At 41.4% G+C, this 26,126-nt stretch overlaps 1 protein-coding gene across 1 annotated transcript in view; it reads right to left on the minus strand.

The window, feature by feature from the left end:
- Positions 1–26,126, minus strand: part of LOC134527985 (uncharacterized) — a 151,739-nt gene that overhangs the window by 91,405 nt on the left and 34,208 nt on the right. The window contains exon 2 of the mRNA XM_063361125.1: positions 5,442–5,585. Coding sequence (XP_063217195.1) covers positions 5,442–5,585 — 144 coding nt within the window. The remainder of the gene's footprint in view (positions 1–5,441; positions 5,586–26,126) is intronic.

Here is a 26,126-nt window from a genome sequence, read left to right on the forward strand (position 1 = left end):
TGTGGCGTCTCCCGCGCCGTGTTTGCTTGTCGAAGCCGTGTTTCCACGGCTCCTGGGTGCCCCCTCTCCCGCCCGTCGACCAATCAATTACTGCCGCTGCTCCCCGGTCTCCGCCCCCTATTCCCACGGTTGCGATTGCCCAACGGGGCGAGAGAGGTCGGACCTAAACATTTCCAGATTAGTGTGTAGCATCACCCGTGTTTCGTGATTATGCGAGTTTCTCTCGGACACACGTGTTCTATGGTCCACGAATCAGACATTTTGTGCGGAAGCAAACTCGTCCTGAACACGGGCTTCTCTTGCAAAAAGCCACCAATTCTGCAAGTTTTTTTTTAAGCATGCGCACGTTTTCACGAAAAAAAAAAAAAAACCTTTCCTGGTAATAAGTAGGTACCGAAATTGATTACAATAGTTTTTATGCCATACCAATGTTTTATCGTTTAATAATGACAAATTAAGGCAGAGAACACAAATTTAAGATATTTAGTACTAATCGTAAATAATTTCCCAGGGTAATCATTTGTAGCAGCCAATAATATTACCTTAATGGACCCGTCTAATCGGGGTGTTATTAAAATAAATAAAAAATTGATTTTTAAAAGGCTAGCTAAAATTAAATTAATTTAATTTTTCTGAAAGAAATTAAACCATATCACATAGTAGCCAGTAAAATTCACTTAGGAGTTTTATATTCGGGACATAACCTCGCAAATACACTAGAAACTTTTACAGAGCCGATCCAAGATGCGAGGACGACAAACCTGGCGTTGTCACGCCATTCAGTAGCCGGCCGGAGATGTTAACATAGAATTTCTTTAAAATTTACAAAACCAACATGACAGTAAAGAACTTACAATTTTTTTTTAGCAATAGCCTCTGTTCATCGTTCAATTTTAATGCGGGAATAAACCCCAGTGTTTCAAATCTCCTAATAGTGAATAATGCATCGTTCAGCTATTAAATAATAAAATTACTGCAGTGCCACACCATGTAACCATGTAACCAGGTTATCCGACATTCGCTCGCCTGTTATGTTGGTATAGTGCTGTCGGGTGGTTGGTCTCCAGTGTGTGAGCTCGCACGCACCGCGGGCCAGCAGGTATAACGATGATTAGCATTGCCCATTTTCCCCTGCATATAGTTTTAACATTCTAATTTGCTTTTGGGCATACCTTTCATACACTACTTTAAAAGGTTAACTAAATAATTACACAGCAATAATCAGTCAATTATTTTATTTTCATTGAACAAAATTTTCTTTTTATACATTAGTAGCTGTCACGTAACGAAAGTCATGCTTTTTTCTCTTACTTATTCTTCACATAAACGTACCTACTTGCAAAACAAACGTCATTGTATGCAATACGTCACTGGCTCTTAATGTTTGAAGTCTTCTGAAAGACCATAACTTTGTAAAGGTAGGAGGACATTTAAAAATTTAATATTGATATCCACATAGTGGTACATTGAAGTATCAGAATTAAATTCGTCAATTGTATATTTAAATTGGAAACGGTGGTAACTTCTCGATATATTTTGTTATCACAATAACCAGCACATTGCATATTAAGTTACTAATTAAGCAGCACAAGTTGAGAGCACAAATGGTGTTGCGAGCTGAAGAGCCAGCTAAAGGACCGCCTTTTCGACGCCTCTCCCGTGCCACACTCGAAAGTAACCAGACAGCTATAAATATTCGGGAGTGCCCCGCCACAAGCCAATGTCGCGTCGTTTGCCACGGCACATCGAGATCCATGCCGCGACCAGCGGCACACTCAAGTTCGGCTGATAGAGAGTCGAGAACAACTCGCACTGACGACTGCTGCATACAAAAATAACTAATTACCACACATTGCACATTCCGTCGAAATGCTTTTAAGAATTGCGACGCTGGTAGTCCGTTTTCAAAGGCTCCGGCTAGGTCCCAGTATTCCCAGTACACGAGGCACCAAGAACAAAAAAACATTTTAATTAACTTCCGTAAAATTTACATCGAGGGGTTCGCTTACGATTTCAAAAAAATTGATCAATTTTTTTTGCAAAAAAAATATAATAATACATTGATACATTGAGCTAAATGATGAAACACTATTCAAAATTTGGCAGTGGTAGTTGCTCGTATCTCCGATATGTCAGGCAGGATAGGTAACTATTGTTCTCGCCTATGCTTGTATTTTTTTTTCTAATTACAAAAATGTCAGATTGAAAGTTAAGAGAAAATGGCTACGTGTTGCCATGCACGTTAGAAGTGGAACTTCAAATTTCCAAAAAAATTACTTAGTAACAAAACATTAAATATATAACTTGAACGATAAAACTGGACCATGTCGTACACATGGACACACCGTGACGGCGTTGAGTGTGGCAGCAGCACTGTAGCGTTGGTTCGCTAAAGCTGGAGTGGGCCGCTCTCCCCCTCCCCGCCCACCGGAGACGCTCTGCTGAGCCATCGCCTGCACTCGCCCCGACCTGCAGTGAGGAAGTTCGGGCGGGAGCGCGGAGCACTACGACGTGGGGAACAAGCCAGCGCACGGGGCGACTCGCCAGATACCGCTGAGGCGAGTATGTCGGCTCTCGCGCGCCACGAGCAGTGCCGCCGACTTACAAGCGCACCCATCGGCAATTACATTTATGCACACACCGCACAAAAGAAGCAAAGTTGATAAATTTGACGCCAAATACAAGCCTCTACAAAACAATTAACACTCCTATACTGTAACGAGCAAATCAATCCATTAATTAATTGAATTTGATACGTTTGCAAAAATAGGCTAAAATAAGTTTCAGAATTGATTCATGTTCGTACTTTACAAAATTTTATATTAAATTATCTACATAAGTTAGATATATCGCACAAAACGCTGATACACACTATTTGACACATGCCACTAAGTATCTGTTTCCGTTAAAAATAATCACCACTTCGTTAACTTCGTAACTGAACTTCTTAATCAGTAATAACTACGGAAACTCCGTAATATATGGCAGCACTGTACGGATGCTGTCACTATGAACATGTCCGACCACGACGCTTCGACGTCCCTTCGTACACACGGGCTTCCCCGGCCGTACTTATTTTCTCTCATTCCATATTTCTTCCGGAAATATGTGAAAAAAAATTCAACTACAAAAGTTAATCATACGCTTTACCCTACCGTGGAATTGCTGCGCTCGGGGTTCGATTCCCGGCGGGTCCGAACTCTTATTTTCAGCAAGTGGAATATGTGGCGGACGTTGCCGTGGCCTGTGGGTTTTCATTCCGTCGCTGCTTCACACCTCATCTCACCTCGCGCATTCTTCAGGCTGGTCGGAGCGATAGGTCTCTCCCTAGGATAGGGCATCCGACTCTTCTGAGTGTCAGCCCCGTTCCATCCATGTAGAACCTGCCTCAGGCGGGAAATGACATGTCTATTTACATTCTCCCAGCAGTGGCGAGCGACTACCGAACTCCCTAGTAAGTGACCACGTCGCTACTAGTCTAACAAATAATGTCAATCATAAATACTGGCACATTATATGGCAACAAAACATAAAATGCAGCAAAGCCTTTATGGTCAACCACTCCCCTAACGTTCGGTAGTTCCATCTTCATGTCATTAGTTTCATTCACGATTATTTCTACTAATTTTTCTCTGCATAAGCACAGCGATATGTTTTCTTTCAAATTTATAATCACCAGAAATATGCTACACGCAACACCTGCTATTGTAAGGTCATTTTTACTGAAAAGAAGTCATCATCTGTGTTTCTGATGCTGTCATGTGTGTGTCATTTACCTTCTACAGCCAATTTGTTTGAAATATTTATTCGCCAGAAGTTTACATTACTAAAACCATGGTGGACGAGTCCGACCTCTGAGACCACACTGGAGTTTCTCGGGTCGATACCATGCGTCCACCCAGCTGTGACTGTTTCTCTTGCACAAAGAGCATCATACTAGGTTTTGCTATGGATAAACTAATTTTAAAATGCCCAGTTCATTGGCCATTATGCGGGAAATATTACAACTGTCAAGACATCCTGTGCGGGGTACACTTGGCAACCTTGCGATGATTCGTTCGCTACAAAGAAAACAGCGCAGTTCCCTCATCTCCCCCCCCCCCCCCCCCCCCCCCGAACCTAGCGACGACACGACTGACGGCCGCAGATGCTATGTTCGCAACATCCGCTACCAGCTACCAGCCACGCAACAAGACAATGCCAGGCCGACTAGAGTTATCCCAAGCTTCTTTTCCCCCCCTCCCCCTCCTCTTGAGAAGAACATATCTGGAGGCATGGCCACCAATTACCACTCCACGAAGTAGAGGCCACTCCCCCCATCATAAACACCATACAGACTTTCAACCAACCTTTCTGACTGGTTAGATTGCTCCCAAATTTCAGCACGACCACGATACTACCTACTAGTGTGTGTGTTTGGGGAGGGGGGGGGGGGGTGTTTATGGGGCGGTGGTTCCAGCTCGAAATACGTACATTAAAACAATTACATACCAGGCGGTACTTAACATATTTCCCTTAGAATGATTATTTTGCTCATATACTTTCCATTCGAGGTGTACTATCAGACTCACCTTCTACCAGGCGTTACGGATAATTTTATTTGGGACAAGGGGGGAAGAGAGAGAGATATACATGTATTAAGAACCTCTTTTCCTGCAGTTTGTTTTCGAATTCTTCCCTTTTATTGGTGGGAATTATAGATTATGTTTGGAAAAGGGGGGGGGGGGTAGATATTCCCTGGCTGCATACGCCCTAGGCTGATATAAACAGCTGTGGATAAAGTAAGTGGAACTCTAAGTAGGAGAAGACGAGGAGCGACGGAATGAACGAGTGGTGGAACATGCGAACATGCGAACATGCGAACATGCGAACATGCGAACATGCGAACAGGCGAAGCACGAGTCCTCGCCTGCGATGGAAGGAGGGTCGCTCCGAGCAGCGGGGCCCACCACGGTTAGACCCTGGCTTCTAACAAGCGCTGCTGGTGTTTTCTCAAGGCTTTCCAACCACTACCCAGGACTCCAAACGTATCCTTTCAAGGGCCAAGTTTTATCGTGTTGATGTGAGTTGATATAACATGTCTCATTTTCAGTTCGAATCAGCAACAGGCGTTCAACACACGAGTCTCAATATAATGTTCACATAACATAGTGGTAAAAAAAACTTAATACAGAGGAAATACATCATATACAATCCTGGGAATTTCAGTCTACTCGTACTTTTGCTTTGATTTTATGTACGTGATAAGAACCTTTAAACATTTTCCAAGGCAAAAATGAAAGCCTCGTCTGAAAAAAACAATTATACCAATATAGTGGCAATATGAGGTAGATAATCTCTTAAATGAACATAAATTATTACATAAATATTTTTAAAAAGTTTTTTTTGTTGTTACGCTGTGAAGTGGTTTATTTCCGAGACACGTGGCTCTGGCGACTCACCGGCTATGGAGAGGACGGTGGAGACGACTAGTAGCGCGGTGGCCAGGGGCGGCGGCATGGCGCAGGGGGCGGCGCCGAGGGGGCGGGCCGGGCGGGAGGCGGCACCACCGCCTACAGCCGCCGAGCCCGTGCCGCGTCTCCTGCCTGCAGACAACACACACACACGCCTGCGTTAGTTGCTAGCCCGTGTGCTCGATCCTTAACTAGCTCTCTGTGTATTCGTCCGCTGAAGTTCACCATTTTTATGATACTTTGAATGTGTGAGTCACTGTACTTTCTTTATGGCAATGGAAAATATTGTAATTTGTTGTATTTTTTAATACAATAATTTTATATATTAGAATTAGAGCTTATTATTACTATGTAATATAAACAAATTGTGTAGTTAAAATAAAACAAATTAACATGATATCATGAACTGACTCTTCCAATATTTTATTAGTTATTTTTTTTATCTAATGGTCTACAGCTTTCGCTAACTGACAATTCGATTATTTGTTCCATTATCATATTAAACCAAAGAAAAGTTAAAGCAATACAAATTTCCCACCCATGCCTTACCCGGGACTCTAACACAGAACCCCTTGCACCGAAGGCCGGCGTGTAGCCCACTGCGCCACGGAGAGCGGCTATCTTTTTCCAATAGTCACTAGCACTTTCCTTGTTTCGGCGCGCACTGTTGCCAGACATAAGCTATAGGGCACAAACCTTCTAGACACAACTTTATTATGTTTCAGAAAAATTACATTTCTGTCAATTCACAAAACATTTTGGGGGAAAAAACTAACAATAATGCATGCTGCAAAGGGAGATTTTAAAGAGAATCTGCGAAAAAAAATGCCTCTTCATGTTGTATGTCGTCAAAAACATAGTAACATTTTTACTTCTAAGGAGCCAAAACCGAAAGTCGCCATCTTGGTTTTGAATGTCTTTGTCAAACAATTTTTTTTTTACAATTTAATATTAACATGTTGGCTTTGTTCGAGCGTACCACATTATTTAATGGAATGCCTGAAATTAATAGTGATTGCTGCTACAAATAGTTTCTCGTGTGAAATAATTGGCTATTAGTATCGAATTAGTGTCTCCAGAATAACTGCAACTGTAATAATGTCAATATACATTTTTATAGTATAAAGAATATAAAAAATATTAAAAATTAAAAAAATATATATAATTTACGATGGTGTATAAAACAAAAGTTCACGTCAATAAGCTATATTATTAATAAGTGGAACTCAACTTATGTCGCCGAGTAGAATCATTCTGGCAACAGAGCGCGCCAACTAATCTGCAGTGCAAAAAAAAAAGTGAGACGCTATACAGAGCAAGCTCAATCAAAATCGGCCAACACTCGCTTACGCGCCATATTGTTTATTTACGTTTCTTATCATCGCTTTTAATTACGGGCTTTTCCTGCAAAATTATTACTATAGAGCTTACACATATTATTTCTGATACATATTCCCCGACAGGTATTGCCTAGATATGATGTACCTAATAGCGGTACAAATTCACGCGAGTATTCATAACTATGAGCATTTGCGTGACAGCAAAATCATAAATAGTAAGAAAATGAAATAACGAACTGAGTCCAAAATAAACTAAAGTAGTTTCCATGGCTAATTCTAAACGCTTGAGCCCTGCTTCCCGCGGAGCGTTCGCACGTCACACTAGCCAGTGGAGAACTGCCTGGATGCGCGCGAAATACGGATTTGCGCGCTGGTGTTCCAGACATACGTGACAGAAATTCCTCCTTCAGCATTCCCTGCTACCCAGTGGGTTTAAGCCCAGTATTTTCAGAACAACCTGTGTACGATGAACAGCGTTACATACAAATTGGGCACAAGCTGACACTCATATGTTAAAAGAAAAATACTCGCGACACTGATACAAACATTTATATATAAAAAAAAACAACATAACTTCTGAAAGAGTATAAGTTTATAGCAATTCTGGACTTCTGAATTAATTTAATACGGTGTATATTCTCACGTCAAGATTGCGAAATTGATCGAAGTGTGTTGTTCTTCCGTCCTGTGTTCAAAACACTTATGAGTGCATGGCCTCCACGCGCGTCGGAAGTGAAACTTCACAGACTGGTTCGAGTTCTACGTCAGCTCGCTAACGGCGCTGCTGCTGCCATCTTGTTTCCGGGAAGTAAATTGATCACAGTGATCCTTAACAAAGCTCACTTTGCACTGCAAACTTCTAGGTTACTCCTCAGTTGTAAATTCACTATTTGACACTATTAATACTTGAAAATAAATATCTCCCTTTGGTCTCCAGTAAGAGATGCTAACTCGCAGAGCCCCCCACGAATCAGCGAACAGTCCACGAATATAACGACACGTGAACTAAAAGCTTTTTTTCCCCGCTGCATCGAAGTACACATATCTATGTAAAGGCGCAGCCACGTTACAATTCGTCACGCAAGCGCCACATCGGGGCGCGAGGTATCTGGAAGGCCCATCTAACCAGACAAATTGATCGTCGGGTTTCGTGACTCGCGCGGGCGACACGGCTCGGCTACAGCTCCTGGGCCCTCGACCCCGAAGATAAACCTGGACACGGAACCAGAGGGCCTCGTCGACCGTCTTGCTCACGTGAGGAACGGTCAAATGCGCCAGAGACTAATGCCGGGCAGCTCTATGCTATCAAATCAGGCGAGAGTGCGGAAAATAACACCGGCAAGACGTGTTTCTACAACATTTGATTAACATTTCAATTATCTGCCGGCTAAACCTTTTTTTAATTGTTTTAGGATTCTTAAAGCAGTGGAAGTTATACCACAAATTTGTGAGAAAAAATTTTTTTATCTCACCGTCTTAAATTTGATATTGTAAATTTTAAACATTGTTACGAGTAGGTAAACAGGTCCGAAAAGATTGCCCAAATAATAAAATACAGTTTTTTCTCTATAATATTTATACTATTGAGTCATAACAATTTAATTGTTTGTCTACGAACTAATCACACTTTCATTATGTCTATAGTTTACTATCCACGCTGGAGCTCAGATAGACACTGGCTCTCTACTGCTCGTCTATTACCGCGCACTGGCTCACACTACTCACTCGTCCGCCGCACATACAACACCCGGATGCTTCGGTCCCCGATGCACCAATCTTCACACACGAAGCCCGTCACTCGTCGCCCACTATCGCTGTTTATATGCACCTCTCAGTCTGGCTCTAGTCTAATGATTAATCAATATTTTAAAATAAATTTAATTAGGTTGCTTTTTTCAATGCTTAATGTTAAATGAGCACCTTACTGTAGTTAATTATATCGAAGTTACTAATTACGTACTTGTAATAATTATGGTTGTATTTAAAAAAACTATATTATATCAGATACCAATTACCTAAAATGATTTTTACTTTACTACATAAGATTTTTAAACTAGCCTAAAAGGAATAATCAATTTTATAAGTCAAAAATTGCACAGAATGTTTATATATAAGCCTACTCACACACACACATTAAGACAACTTTGTTGCATCTTTTGCAAGTATAGAACCTAAAACTAAAATTCATTCCCCATGTTACATAATTTTAGGTCCCACTGCTGAAATGTTCGTGTCCCTTCAGTATTTGGTTAAATTACAGCAATACGTTTATTTCTACTCACATATGTAGCTGCTTTGTTTGGCAACATATCTTAAGTATTCGAATAGTTCTTAATTTTTAATTTTCAACCGTAAACCCATCTTAAGTTGCCTAGGGTCTCACACGTCATGTTTATTTTTTATGGTCTATTTAATAATATTTTTACGGGCTATTTATGTCATTTTAAACATTGTACCTCTCTTGTATTTGTTATTCTGACACAAATGTTTTTGAGAGATAGTGAACTAAGTGTGATAATTGCTGTAAAACGTCGCGCAAGTGATAATTACCAACACTTGCGCGACATTTTACACTCATTAGCACATTTAGTAAATATCTGGTGAAAATATGTGTGTCAGGACAACAAATGCGGTTAGTGTTGAATTTCCACAAATGGCCCTAAACTATTACTAATGACGTGAAAATTAAAAAAAATATATATCATGACGAGCGAGACCCCACCTTAGACGCGCTCGTTGCAACAGACCTCGGACACGGTACGATTCCGGACCCAGCTTTCTCCCAGTTTCTCCGCGCTCGCTCCTTCACGCGCATGCGTCTCGCGCACACATGCGCGCACGTGTTTTACAACAACCAGAGCCACAGCAGATTACATTCGCCACAGTTCTACGTTAAAACAATGATGTCCTGCTGTTGTGTAGAAGACATGAAGGCCGCCCCGGCTTGCATAGTCGTTACTTGAGGCATATATTTCGCCATTTGGTTAACCTGCAAAGTTTCTGTTTGGATTTTACTTGCCTCACTCTGCTAGCGGCCGTAAGTTCTCGCAGAAATGCTGTGATCAGGGAACGCAGCTATCATGGTGGCGGAGTGGAAACAGTTTGGAGGGGGGGGGGGAAGGAATCAATATTCCTTATCTGGAAACGTGATAAATACAGCTGAGTGCAGACAGAATATGCGTGTGAGAATTGAGCGTTAACTTTCTGCCGTAGAGAGAACACATCCAGTTAATAACCACTGTTACGATATTTTTAACTTTAATTTAAACGAAGTGCCGATTATAAATATTCCAGAGATCTTCGTAGATGCACGATTATCACTTACTGTGAGCAATAAATCGCCAGAAACTTGTCGGTGTGCTAACAAAACCTTCTAAAAGTCCGCAGAAAAACTCACTAATCATTTCTTCGGCCTGTTTGCCTTATCTACATACATCATATCACAGCGCTTAGAACTAAGCGCAGTGGTCTAGAACGATCCAGCTAACAAGCCTCGTTTATTAGAGCCGTGTTCTTCGTCGTCACGTCATGTAATTTGGTGTCGAACAGCGAATCCACGTGGAAAATAACTGCCATTCGTGTCGTCATTAGTGCATAATCTAATTGTTAGTAAAGTTAAATTTACTAAAATTATGTTGAGTTTTGTCTGTCATATGATATTCTGTTTTGAGGTTTATAAAATAAAATGATATCTTTAGATTATATTTTAAACACCTCTACATCACGTTACGTTTAACCAATAGCTGCAAAGCAAATGCCATATCATATGGTATCGCGTAAATGTGTCTTAGCTGCGAAGTGATTTTTCCCAAAGCAGCTTAAGTTTACGAATGCCTACACATTTGGAGAAGTTTAACTGCACATAAGATTTATCTGTGACGTGATGCGTAACATTCACTATTTTTTTATTTATACTAGTAGAAATTCTGCACAAAACTAATAATACCTGTGTGAAAACTAGCCTCACAGACTAAGCCACCTGCAGTCCTCCACTAGAGTGGACGGCGCATGACTGGCGGTGCTTGAGAGCATGTAAGTTGTGCTCAGATCAGGCCGCCTGGACCACACCTGCCTTACAGCTCCACGCTGACGCGGCTCAAGTGCGTAAGAACGACCCGAGCTGGCCAAGACCCACTTACGAGTGGCGCCCGCTAATTCTATACGCAAAGCGTTGACGCAACAGGCATGGGTTGTCCAACACGAATTAAACACACACCCGAATATACTATAAACAAATACCAACAACGTTATTCGCGACGTGAGCTTGAAGTTTCACCACTGTCTAATTTTATTTTTATGTTATCTAAATTATTGCATCGGTTTTGCATGACATCACGAAACAAAAATTCACCTAAAATATCTAGCCAAATATGCAGTAATATTATAACAATGTACAATATCGTAGAGACTCACAAAACAATATTGTTTGAATAGCCGTTTTTAGTTTACAAAAACACTTTTACCACGACAAAAAAATTGGGCAAATTGAATTCCCACAATTTTTTAGAGACTGCATACCTTATGTTTCACAAACCCTCCCTCATATGACTTATAAATAGTTTATAATTACCGTGTTTTAATACGATGAGTATTTCAAGATGGCGCGGCATTTATTGCTTATTGCTTAGTGAGGTAGAAAACAGCTGACGAAAAAAATGGAATCATTTTAAATGAAAATCAATCATCCAGGTGCGTGTGAGTTTAAATGTTCATAAATTCGAAATACAGACTTAAAATATAGTTTGGCCTTTCTCGTATATAACAGTGATATTACTCTACGCAATGCCGCAGTTCAACTAATGTTTTGAAGCGATATGGTGAATTTATTAAACATGAGAAACCCTATTTCAGCTCAAATGTGGGAGTCCAGATAGGCAGGCCGATTTGTTTTCATTAACGTGACTTATTCTAAATTTATTGAGTTGGGAGGGGTCTGAACTGTTCGTACAACCGCGAAACGTCTAACCCCATCTTTTTACGTAGCACCCCACCCCAATTTTCCCGGTTGTAGACTATAATCGACACATATATTTCATGTTTATTTTCAGGCAGAGCCTACGACATTGTTTTATGATGAGTACCCAGAACTGTCAGAAATCAGCTTAATTAAACAGCAGAGTTAAGAATTGTCATGAGACTGTATGCTGGGACGTAGCTGGTCTAATTTTTACGTCGTGATCACCATATCAACGCCCAAATCATGGAGAATATGATGATCAACGCCCCATGATGGTTAACATTCATGTTAAAAATTCCACAATTCAAACACTACACTTTTGTTCTGGTTGTCCTGCAAACTTAGAGAAGACCATCAGCTGTAGGGGGCAGACGGAGCTAGTGCCCCGAGCCCGCATGGGGGCGTTGCACTGGCAAGTTTAGCTGTAGATATTTACTTGAATACCGTAAAAAATAGTTAGACAGCAGATGAACTGAATTATTTGTATTGCGATGTATTAAAAATGAAATAACTACAAATAAATCTTTATTTACCATCAAAGTTGAATAAAAATTTTTTTTTGGAATAGTGGCATTAATATGTGGTGGCGATGAGGTGTTGTCGAAAAAGGTTTTTGAATTAGTTGGTTTTTAAAAAAAAAGGGCACAAAGTTGAGTTCTTGCCCTGGGTGGAAACTATTAAGTTACGTCTATGATCAGCTGGACTAAAAGTGGCTTTGCGGAGTAGGCATGTAGTAATGCGTGCATGTCCACACAGAAACATGCTTCTTTGGAAATTGTGAACGATGAATTTCTACTTGGAGGAAGTGCCTATTCCGATACACCGGTGACCGGTGACTGGTGTGTGTTCCAGGGCCAACAAGGCGGCCACGTCACGCGGACCTCCGGAGGCGGCGGCCAGGGGCGCGCTCGCAGATAAGACAAGCGGCAGATAAGGCGGCGACCCTCCGGCGCCGCGGCGCCTCGCTAGCTGTGCCGCCGCCTCGCACACACACCCTGACGCACTGGTAGGTATTTATAGCGCGGTGTCGCCCCTGTCGTCCATAGCACAACTGTGAAATTTGAGCGGTGACGGTAACATATGGCGGAGAAATAAAGATAAAGATGTAATGAAAGTCCCTTAAGTGCTTTCAAGAATCTGTACCGGTTGAATTACGCCTAAAAATTACTCTAAAAACACGCCTTTAAGCCATTTTAACTATTACAAAAATACAATTAAGAAACTTAATCCGAAATATAAATACTTTCCGAACCTCAGCGCATTCTTCAATTATTTTCATAAACAGACCCTATTCTGATCACTTGAGTAGATTCGAAATCGCGTTTTTACTGAAGCTCTGCGCACTGCATGCGTGTCCGGGCAGACGGCGCTCTTAAATTAGAGGTATTATTGAAACAGTAATTTTATTACTTTGAGGGTTATCTTTATTTATACTGGAAATCTTCCATTCATTCTTTAATTTTAATAGGTCGAACCTTGTTCCAAGCCAACGTAAACATTAGCACAAGACGGAAATATACATAATTTAAAAGCAAAGTTTTTTAAAGTATTAAAAAGTGGCATGAAAAAGACTGTTTGAACGCCAATTTTTCTAAAATGAAAACTTCAAAACTGAGAAGAAAGTTTCTCGCGAGGAAAAAAGTATATAAACTCTGCATGCAGCTATAATTACACGCGCGCGACACAGTTGCTTGCTAACAATAAAGTGTGTTATTCAGAATGAATGAAGTTTTTACATGTAGAGTTTTTCGAAATGGCTAAAAATTTCATGATGTTTCAAACGAGTAATTCACATTTTCGCATGGTACACACTAAGTACCATTATATTCTCGAAAGTTGAGTGAAAAATGATTGATACATGAGCAAAATTTACGCCGATTTGAACTCGTGAAGTCATCAGCTGTGGCCGGAGCAATCCGGGATAGCGACAATTCGGGATAAAATCGATATCATAATTACAGAAAATATCTTTTATATAGAACATAACACGTTTGAAACATATTAAAAAACATATAAATACGTTATCGCTCACACATTCAGTAAGAGTTTTTTTTATGTTCTAACACACGTGATCTGTACGTTTTAACTTTCTCTGAATGTCGCACAAGGTTGCTTCATGATTATTTTGTTAGTTATACATCGTCACAGGCTTTTTTGAAACAAAGGTACCGAAAGACGCCTTCCTGGTCAACGGTATTAAGGTCATAACGATTTCCTAACGTTTGATTAACAAAATTAGGCTTCGTTAAAGCATAGTACATAATTAAATGCAATGCCTGAAGTTAATATTGACTGGTTGCCGCAAATAGTTTTAGTTATCGGGAATGACCACGACTGTTAAGGTCGACGCTACTGAACGTCGAGAGTGATCTGCTGGAAGCAACGTGAGGCCTCGCGGTCGGAGGAAGCAGACGTGGCGTGCGTCGAACGAGCGGTAACTCTCTCCCGCGCGCATGAATATGGAGGGGGGATGTGCAGGCGAGCGTAAGGCCGACACGACCGCGAGCGCGCGCGGCCGAATACGCTAACCGCTTCCTGCAATCACCAGCTTGTGCGAGTCGCCGTCCGGTCCCAGCCTCGAGTCTTGGGAGACTTTGGCTTTAAACTGGAATTTCCTCATTAAAAAAATTTCCCCTTAAAATGCTATTTTAACGCATTAATATAGCCTTGAAAAGTATAAATATTCCAACAGTAGGTAGATACAGTAGCACTAAAAAAAAACCGTACTTCCAAGTCCGGTGGAGTTGAAGAGAGGGGGGGGGGGGAGGCGATATCGCCCCTCCCACATCCCACAACACCGTCACTGTAGAGAGCGCGCGGTCTACAAGCGCAGGGGCGCCTATGTGTGCAGAACTTCAGGGAAAACCATGCGATTTGAAAATTAAGACTGGTGTTTTTATAAAACTATTTTTTCGGAGAGTGAAAATGGCTAAAAGAGTGTTTTTTTATAATCACGTATAAGAATAAACACCCAGTACAGATCACTGAAAGCACAGATTATTGAAAGCACTCAAGGTACCCGCACTACACCTCAAATATTCATTTCCCCGCTATATAATGTTGTTACCGCTCGAATCTCATAGTATGCGCGACGAGAAGACTGCTCGCCAGTTTACAACCGTGCGCTATGCCAGCGAATGTGGTACTTATCTTTCCGCCTTAATAACACAATTACGCGGGCCCTTAACTGTTTCAACGTTTGCCTTTGCGCGAGTCTCTGCTGTGCTTGCAAAAATGACAGGGAACTTAAAATCAAACATCGCGAAGCGTCAGGTAATGAAGTGACGTAACAAAGATACTTGCTGCTGCAATTTTCTATTTTTTTTTCTCGTTTTAAATGGCTTAATTACTTTTACGTCTTTTTACACATTCAAATAAAAAAAAACTATGTTACGCGAAGACGGGTACTCGGGAGTGTTGAAAATGCTTAGTGCATAGTAAGCTTCTCAGTCGCTTCGCCTCTACTCTCGCCTCTTGGGACTCTAGCACAAAGGCAGGAACGATAATGTGTGCTAAATTGATCCAAATTCTTAAATCGTCACTTAGAAACATCGATTTTACTCTGTTAACAATAAATATATTTTTAGAAAAATATTCTTAGCGGTGATTTGAAAAAAAAAAGGGTGTGGCTGTGTGATGGACACGGACGTGTGTTGTACGTGAATACGTGTACGTAACAGGTAATATTTTCTATACAAAATATAAAATACGATATTTTTTATTTAACACCATATATATTCACTGTAAGTATTTTACACTATGTTTTATATACGCAATCGATAGATTTTGACGAGAGCTGACGATTGAAACTCAAAACGAACGCCGTAGCTTCTCCGAGTCAAATGATATACTGCATGGAAATCTCGAAACGCAGCAAAATGACCTCAAAATGGCGGCGCTTCCCCCCTCCACCGCGCGCGATGTGCCACAGTCGTCACTTAGCGTAACGAATTCTCTCATCCTTTAGCTATCCAGTGGTGTAATTAAATATTGTATGGAGATGATATGTAGCTGCAACATCAAACTGCATCCCCCGATTTTTGAATTGCCTCCCACTATGGCAGCAAATTTTTAAGACGTATTCACGTCAGAAATGTGGGTAATTAGGGATATTGTAAACAATGTTATTCACGGCCCATGAAGGCTCTAAATCGTCACACAACGATGTACTTGCACATCACGGAACCTGACCGCCGAGGGCAGCCGGGACAGCGGGAGCGCGGGCGGGCTTGCTTGTCGTGTCCGAGTGACGCGAGGGAAACCGGTCCGTGATTACAGGAAGCAATTAGCATGTTAACAGCGTGCAATCGTGGTCGTGGTAACGACAGCAGCCGGTGTTCCGTGCCGGGGCAGGGGCGGAGCTGTGGCGCATGCTGTCACTATATGTCCTGCGCGCAGTGGGTACAGGCACGACGCAACCGCGTAATATCGCGAGAAGATTTCAACACTTCAGCACCGTCGGTGATTCGTGGCCGAGTTACAGACATGTCTACTGTCGGCCCTCCAATCACAGAAATTTTGCGCGGATGGAAAAGCGTTCTGGAAGGCCTGGCCGAATAAGGTTAGATGCTTCTATAGCAAAAGCCGCAATTACGAGGAAGACACCGCTGGCGCGAGCGTACGTTTTTTTTTTTAGTCTAATGAACTTAATGAGCCTGCCCCTAGTTACTGCGCAGTTTCACGTGATCATTTAAATTTTATTGAAATCCGTATGGATTGTTCACTGCTTAAGCACTGTACATTATATTTCAACGATGATTTTCCCACAATATATATTTTATATGTTATCCACGGTTTTAAAAAAAATAAGGAAAATATTAATATTAAGACATTTACTTCACTTAATGCGTTGTAGACACGCACTTTGCTTAAAGTTAATACTCTGCGTTCTCGCAGCTCGGCAATGCGTACTGTAATTCCGTAGCCCCATTTTCTAAATATTTCATCAATAATAATTCTGCCTACCCATCTTCTCCAAGCCCTGCCAGAACGGAGTGACATGGTGTGTATGCGGTAAACTGTACTTCGTTTGAAATAAAATTTCGATCCGGAATGAAAATGTAATGAACTTGGAATGGAGACAATGTACATAGCTAATTGATCAAGATAAACTTTCCTTAATTATGAAGGTAAAATATTGAAGTTGAACTTTAAGACTTAAGTACAAAAAAACATGAATACAGAGGGAAATGTTCATTGGATGTGTAAAACTTATTGTCTTTCACGAGTTCTCCAGATAGCTTAGTCTACAAGGTTAACAGACGCACTAACACCAAACAAGTCAGGTATACTGCCACCACCAACACCAAACAAGTCAGGTATACTGCCACCACCAACACCAAACAAGTCAGGTATACTGCCACCACCAACACCAAACAAGTCAGGTATACTGCCACCACCAACACCAAACAAGTCAGGTATACTGCCACCACCAACACTATACAAGTCAGGTATACTGCCACCACCAACACCAAACAAGTCAGGTATACTGCCACCACCAACACCAAACAAGTCAGGTATACTGCCACCACCAACACCAAACGGTCAGGTACACTGCCACCACCAACACCAAACAAGTCAGGTATACTGCCATCACCAACACCAAACGGTCAGGTATACTGCCACCACCAACACCAAACGGTCAGGTATACTGCCACCACCAACACCAAACAAGTCAGGTATACTGCAACCACCAACACCAAACGGTCAGGTATACTGCAACCACCAACACCAAACGGTCAGGTATACTGCAACCACCAACACCGAAAGGTCAGGTATACTGCTACCAACACCAAAAGGTCAGGTATACTGCTACTAACACCCAAACTTCAGGTATAATGCTACCACCATCACCAAAAACGTCAGGCATACTACTACCCCAAATAAGTCAAGGATAGGACTACTACACCAAACAAGACAGGAATATTTGCGTAAAGCAATCTCAGAACCTGTGGAAAATTGCAACCAGGATGACTGTACCGGAGTTCCAACCGGTCTCTCCGATGCGATTCCGAAGTGTTGCCCTACCGCCATTTCTCTCCGAAGGAAACTGTACATCTAAACGTTTTATACTTACCTATCGGACCGAATGTTCCTCTCAGTTCATCTTTACTCTTCGCAACTAGTTAACACGCATTTCTAGATTATTAGTATTTAAAAAAAGAGCATACTCAACTGAATAATTGTTTTAATTCAGGTACCTGTCCAATCCTAGTCATCGTTTAACGTAAATATTCTCTCCGGTTTCTATACTCTTAATCTTAATTTGCCAATTATAAATCTGCAACCTTTAATACAATCTCATAAAAAATATAAAGTATCGTATATTACAACTTGCAAAATTTCTACTCTAAAAGTTTTTTTTAGTGAAGGGAATTGTATAAAGATCTCTAATTTTGTTGCGTTTGTTTGTTTTTCGTAAGGATATTTGTAATTTATTACATACTTTTCCTTACATTATTACAATAATTAATTTTTGACAAACTGCACTTACCTACGGTATTATTTTACTGGGTTTGAGATACTAATTTCTACAGTAAAAAAAGTTCAGTATTTGCATTACAATTTTTTACACCAAACCGGCATCCAAAACATTTTACTGTGGAAGGACCTTTTACTTTATTTCGTGTTAATAGAAAAAAAAAAGTAATTTGAGTAACGGCACTATTTTAGTGGATGCAAGATTTGTAAACGGAGTTCGTCGTAAATTTAAAGTGGACATTTTTTACGGGTGTGGAAAGCTATAGTCTGCCTCACGATTAGTTTGCAGTGCAGAGTAAACTGCGCTCACTGTTGCCAGATTGATACTACCCAGGCTTGTTAACATTTGAAGACTTATTTTGTATACCATAGTTAATCATAATAAAATTTAATAATTGTTACAATTATACAATTTTTGAATTTTTCTAAGACCACAAAATAGTGTCTACAGTTAACAATAATTGTTGAAACCAAGAAGGTATCATTCAATTTAGTTTCTTTAGATCAAAAATAACATCAGACGATGCTGTTGATGAAATAAAACAGTAAAACGTATTTACACATTTATCGTACCAAATTTTACTTAACAAAATAAAATTTTCTGATTTATCTTAAATATTGTCATTACACTGTAATGTTGTGTCGTACTTTGGCGCTCTCTGGCGTGCACTAGCAACACAGCGCCGGCAGCACTGGAAAGAAGAGTGAATGCACGCTGCAATACGGGGATGAAAATGCGCTACGGCGAGCGACGTGTCTGGCGACCAGGTACAGCCGCGCAGGTGAGGCGCAGCAGGGCGGCTCGTCGCTATTTGCGGCGACTGTATATCGCGTGCCGCCCACAGCCGACCGCCGGCGTGTGAAGACCGCGGCCTACATCGGCGCTCTTCCCGCACAGGCCTCCGCCCCAGCCGCGCGACGCCGCCCCCGAAAAGAAACACGGTCCTCGCAACAACCCACAACAACCCGCAACACACCAACATGCCACTACCACACGAACCCCCGCCTGACCGGTGTACTGCGCTTCAGAAAAATACTCAAGCCATTTGAAAACTGCGAGATATCCGAGTGGTCTGTTCACAGAAAACACGCAAGAACACGCTGAGGGCGGATTAGTAGTTATATTTCCGTATTTCGTTTTTCAACTGTATTTTTAGAAGAGTGCAGAGCTAAAACAAGCGTGTTTCCAGAATTATGTTTGGGCATGAAACGTCCGGTACAGATTCTTGAAAGTACACCCTTTTTTTATTTTCATTTCTCCACCGTATATTACGGTTAAGACCCAAAAACTAGCAGTTGCCCTATGCTTGACGAAAAGACTGCGCGCCAAATCAGAGGCGGTACCAGAGAGAAAACACAAATGCACCACTGACCAGGCCTTCGACCTCAGAATTCTCGCGTAACTTGAGTGGACGAGCACGAGTCGGCAACCCACTGCAATCTTGGAGGTCATGTGACGCCAAACTCCGTGAACAATTTAACATCCAAGTCATAAGATAATGGCGAAGATGGTGCGGCGAACGATGCACAGGTGAGAAAACAGGAGCACTTCGAGACAATACAGTTCGCTCGCTATCCGTCCTGTGTGTTGACCCCGCTGGGAGTTGAGCCACACAGAGCGCCATGCTCGATACGCAAGTACAATATAGCCATCTGCATCTCGGGTGTGACTGGCCTCACCAAGTTGTGTTCGCAATGTTAGGGATCCTGGCGATGTCACCGGGTGTTTTCTTTTCGTTTTTTTTACACCGCTGACTTCGCGCATGCGATAATTTAAAATAAAAATCTGTTTTCGCACGAATCTGCGTTTTCTTTTTATGAAGTTTTGTTTCTCTCAGTATTATGCTTCAAATAAGTCATGTCTAAGGAAAAGTTCGAAAATGTACAAAACTATCAATGTTTATGGAATAAATCAATGCAAGAACAAAAATGGCAGGATATGCGGGACAATGCCTGGGATTTTATTTCAAGGGATGCTATCAACCGAGTTGTAGGTATTCATCCGAAAAAAATTCATAATTTTGGCTTCATCCTGAAAGGCAACTGCTTCAACAAATGATGAAATCCTTTGAATTCTTTTATTTTTAGATTATATTCATGAAACGATTTATTTTTACGTTTACATACTGTGAGCGCCTGTAGCGTCGGAATCATCATTCGAAACCCACGGCGTCTATGTCTTCGCGAACTAGACTGATCTTTCTGGCACCTGGCGCAGCGAATATAGCGTACTTAGCGAATATCGCGGACATAGCCTAGCTATCTGGGTGGCCTCAACTTTATGGTCTTGGAGAGGGACAGGTAATAACACCACTTCACCACCGGCAATAGGAGGGCTGAATTTTGCAGTTAATGCTTCGAAAAAAAAAAGGTTCACTGACAGGACTTAAGAGCCTGATGGACTCCGCGGTCCCTTAAGGTAGGTTTTAGCAACACAGTTTAGTACACACTACGATCATGCCTATAGCGACTTTCTAACCAGCAATCCTCTCAACATGAGCATAAATCCTATGAACAGTTGAGTGATCCCGCGTAGCGATTTTGGCGATAAAACTACCCGCTACAATGCATTCACGCTTAAAATAACACAAAATAAATACCTGCCAGTAACAGTAAATAACTCACGGAACGTTAAATAAAAAACTTACACTAACTTTATGTAGATGCCCAACAATATTAAGACTCGGGGTAAACGCAAAGAAATCTATACAGGGCGCAAAATATAAGTACAGTAACCACCTGCATACGACCACTGAACAGTGTCTGACAGTGTCGGCAGAGTAGAAATCACTAATGAAACTTAAAAGAAAGAAAAGTAAGCATTTAGAAGTGTGGAAATATCTCGGAGCAAAAAAAAAAACTGAACCATAGATCGTGTTTCATCTGCAAACATTGTTCGTCTGCAAACATTGCGACGATTAACCTTATCTCAGATATTCTTGCGCGCCAACCCATCCTCATAAGACCTTCTCGAAACAGGTTATGACGCGTAGGCAACTAAACGTGCAAATGAAGGCGCGAGCGATTCCCGTTCGTTGGCGAGGGGACGCCCGCACGGCCGGTGGGTTTTCTCCGAGTTCTGCTGTTTGCCCCACACGCTCATTCCGTCAATGCTCTTTTCCCATCTCATCGCCCCTCATCGTCGATAATGACTGCTGTATAGAAGAGATGTTTGTGCTATAATTCATTTTTCACAGGCGGTCACCGGACAGTGCAGTTGTAACAGGGAGGTATGGGTGATTGGGGGAGGGGGAGCGCATGACGCCATATTTTCGATGCCAAAAGTAATCTCGGAGTGCTATGGTAAAACAACAATGTAACACATAGTCATACACGTAGCTGTGGCTGAGCATTTGGCGAGCAGGGGCGCATCCTGAAGCTGGAATTCACAAGATGAACTTCCTACTGCTAATTCTTCAGTGCACTTACAAGGTACGAGTCTTACACAATTATGGTATACCGGTCACAAAATAATGCCAAGTTCATTAAAATATTAATTTGGTATGTATTTAAGTTCATTTGGCATTTCTTGTAACACCGCGGCCTCAGGAATCATTTCATGGTACTGAACTAAAGTCGTGTATACCATCTCGACATGGTTTTTAATTAAGTGTCACTGTTCTTTTTAAATTAAAGCTACGTAATGGAAAAATTGCGTACCTTAAAATGACTTGATCATGGCGTATGGTAAACAAAAGGCTCAGTAACGGAGTGCAATGCACGAGAATGGCAAGTCCTACAACCCTGGTCCTTCCTAGACTTTCCCAGTGAACGTTGAGATCAATGGGGGAACGCCTGCCGCCGAGCCCTGCTGGTTGCCCGCTAGTCACGACGTCTTGCCGGGAGGTCGCCCTCTGGCACGTCCCCACGCGCCAAGACGCTAGGCGGCCGTGCTTCTTGATTGGTGCGCGTGACACCGTCACAATGTCTCTTGTCCCAAGCTGTCCACGTGGACCCGTGTCTGTGTCCCATGCACTACCGAACCTTCAATACCTTTTTTTTAAAGCGAAAGTATCCGTAGACCTGATAACGAGCCTTGGTGGGGACAAGAATGTGGTGTGTTGGAGACTATTTCTGGATACGCGTGCTTGAGGTCAGTGTTTGATTTGAACTGGCATTACCAGCGACACTAACATGTAACAACTTGGCGGGGGTGTTCGGAGGGGAGAGGGGAGAGGGGCCGGGCAATAAGGAACGACTCGAGACGCTCCCAGGCAGCAGGTACGAGCGCGGGCAGCGGGAATGAGGAAGGCCTGGGAGAGGCGACGGGAGCCGGAGACGTTGAACCCGCGGTTCCGGACGACGGCGCTCCGTCAACAACACGCGGCGCACCCGCGCTCATTACAGCACGTCGGCCGGCGCGCTAATTGAGGCCTGCTAGCGGGCCTCTGCTTGCGCCACTGTCCGTGTTCTTGCAACTACACATCCACATCTATGTGGCGTTATCACAGTAGCAATACACAAGCATGATTCCCACACATCAGCCAATTTCCCCGTTTTTCCCTGTCTGATCGGTCTATCCGGTAAGATAACAGATGTACTACAACACAAATAACTATCAAAACACATTTAAAAAATGCATAAGATGTCAAATTGACTACGAAATAATGTATTCATGCACAATGTACATTGTGCAGTGTTATCATTCCCATCAACACCACATAACTAATTAATACTACAAGTACATAATTTTTTTTTATCAAACTTTGAAATTTACAGTATTGATCGTGATTATGCGATTTTGTATGGAAAATTAATGCTAGCATAACATCTTTTGGTTAAAATAAACGTTTTACTCGTCAAAGATGTATCTGAATGTATCTTTTTTTTTAATTTCAACTTACTTTAAATAAAGTGTGAGCTACAATTAAACACATGGGCGCAAATACTAAAATTTCTGCCATTTATTTAAACCAATGTTTAATTTTTTTTGTAACATCGAAAGTGAAAGAATGCAAAGTTTACAACATACAGTTGGTTATCTAGGGCTAATGTACCTAAATAAGAAAGTTTATGATTTTACTGAGATGTGGCATTAATAAATGTTGTATTTTGTCTGTTCCACAGCAGATTGCTGCAGTAAATAAATTAAATTTCTTTAATGCTTGTAGAGTGAATCAAAACTATGACTCTCTTAAGAGTAACGAAAAGTGTAACACTGAAGCGGTGCAAGACTGTGCAGATTCATCTTCACCATGTTTGTTACAGTAATATTGTGAACCTTCAATGAGGACTTTTAGTTTTATCGTTCAAATGTATAATTTAAGAGTTAAGTTTCATTCCCAACACGCGTTATTTTTATTTTTTTTTTGAAGAACGGTTTTTCGAGAATTTGTTTTCCAAGTATTGCCTCATTTGCATTTAAAAAGTGGCGGAAGCGGCTTGGCTACCGTCGTTACGGACATTCTGGTCACGCACGGACGTATATGACGAACTGGCAGGGCCTCAAAGCCGCCCGCGTCCTGCAGATATTCCGCGCGCGAGGCACACTGCCGCGTCCTCTCGTCCTTCGCCAGAAGTCCTCTACGTGAGAGTACCTGCGGCCGGAAGCGCGCCGCGGAATGCTCCCGCCTTCTGGAGCGGTCCGGATCACGAGTGGCAACCAACGTGCACACTTCTCGCGCCGTCCACACTTCCGAGTCAGCCAGCGTGACCCATGATCATGGACATGGTGGTAGTGGTTTCGAAGGCAGTATTCAACCTGTTACGCATTTTTCCTGATGAACACTCCTCCGTATATTAGAGTTACAGTAACACGTGATGAACAGCTTAAGGGGGATTAGGTCTAGCCATTTTGCAATTTCAAATATTTTGATACTGCTTACAATAAAGCTTCCGTGCTATTTTTTTATGATGGAGAAGTCCAAGATGGCTGAGCCTAAACCCATATGTTTAATTACTTCATAAAACTAAAAAAAAATCTCTACCAAAAATCAGCGAGATTTGACGAATACGAAATAACTCAATTTATAATATGTTTAAGAGCCGTTTTAACACATTTCGTGAAAATCCACTAATATACAGAAGTTCTGGTAATATGTGTGGTAAGATAATCATACAGGCACGTAGTCACGTAAAGGAACTTTAAAAGACTGTGCTGTAAAGTAAATGGTTTCCGACCGGACTAGTGAATGATGGATCAAGCAGCAAGTTGGGCAGGACAAGTGGCCGCTTTAACCTCACCATGTGAACTACAACCAAAGCTTTTTAAGGCATTACAACGGCCTGAGACTCATCCGTGAACAGTTAACAACGTACGTAAACAAAATGGATGTACTTGAGGTAAAATTATATTTTTCACATTAATAATATTTAAGTTGCGGCTACGATGGTACTAGGTCTGTCTTCGCTTTATTTAGACCTGGTTACTGACGTCAAAATAAATTGCCGCCAATCATAACGAATTCCAGAGACCCAGTGATTTAGTTTAAAGAGCTGGCATTAAAAATATATTCGGGTCACAGCAAATAGCCTAGCTCAATAATAAATGGGACTTCTTGAAAATCTCTTCGGTTATCGATCTGACCATTATCTCTGAAACTTAACTATTCAATACCAACCTGCCTATTACAAACAAAATATGGGGCAGCTTAATCAACTATATTTCAAAAAGCATTGCGGTATTTTAAAACAAATGATATACACCCGCTTATTTATTTGAAAAGAACTTTTCAGATTTTTAAAACTACATAAGACAACCAAGAAGAATAAATAAGGGCTAACTTATCGGCGACAATGTTCGATGGTTTGATGGCTGCCCTTCTGTTTTCATTATGCTTATTCCGTGTAAGTAACAAAGTATGTTCTTACCGTTTTATACAAAACTTAAAAAAATTTCACAGCCTCAATACCGCCACACTTTTCTAACTATAGTGTGACGGATCCTAAAAGGTTACCCGAAATTACGATAGCAGGTTAGTAACAGAAAAGACAGAAGACCATTGGTGTGCGTATAAATTCAAAGATTTTTTGCGAGAGAGGAAAAAAAATTGTGTAAAGCACTCATTTGAAACGTGATGCCAACAAAATGGTGCCCTTATGAACCTGAATAAAAGGTAAAACTTTATCGAAAATACATTGAAAACTACTTTTATTTTAGTGCACCAAGACATTCGTTAGTGGAACTGCAGCACGAACATATATCGGTATTGACGGGCGAGATGCAACCATCAAAAAATACTTATCACAGTCTGTATACAACCTAGATGTTGCAAATACCAGCTGCGATGAACGTGCCGTTCCGGTTATCAGGTTAACAATGGTACTAGCCACCAAGACGTTTAGCTCGGATAGTACTTACGGTTAAATGCAAAAGTATTCCTCCATGAGCAAGGTTGAGATGGGAATAAAAAAATAAATTGTACCATCACTTCTACTCCGTTTCATACAAGTAATTAGTCAAACAGTCTGGCTGACAATTAACGCCAAATATGTTTTATTGTCTCGGAAAAAAACTAAATAGAACAAGTGTTCGTAATAGTTGGCTGAAAACAGTAACGCAACAGTATTTGTCCGTTTCGTTGACTGTGTTAATGATCTGTGTAGAATCGAGACAAATATATTGGGTGCAATGAGAGTAAGCAACCACCTACAGAGTAGAATGAGCAAGATAAGAGAATTAAATTATGTTCAAAGGTAATCATCGAACTTCATGCGGACGGAAAGTCACAACTAAAGGTATGCTACTACAGGAATACCACGAATAGAAATATCCAGATATATAAAAATAGTTCGTATGTGATGGATAAACCAAAAAGCGGACGACCTAGAGAGCTAACACGACGAGAAGAGAGAAGCATTGTGCGATCACTGCAGCAAAATACTAATATTTACGGTCCTACTCTTAGATCTGAAGCAGAATATGCTACGGGGAAAACAACAGCATCGACGACACAC

This window comes from Bacillus rossius, chromosome 1 (genome assembly GCF_032445375.1).
Source record: "Bacillus rossius redtenbacheri isolate Brsri chromosome 1, Brsri_v3, whole genome shotgun sequence".
NCBI classification, from domain to species: Eukaryota; Metazoa; Arthropoda; class Insecta; order Phasmatodea; family Bacillidae; genus Bacillus; species Bacillus rossius.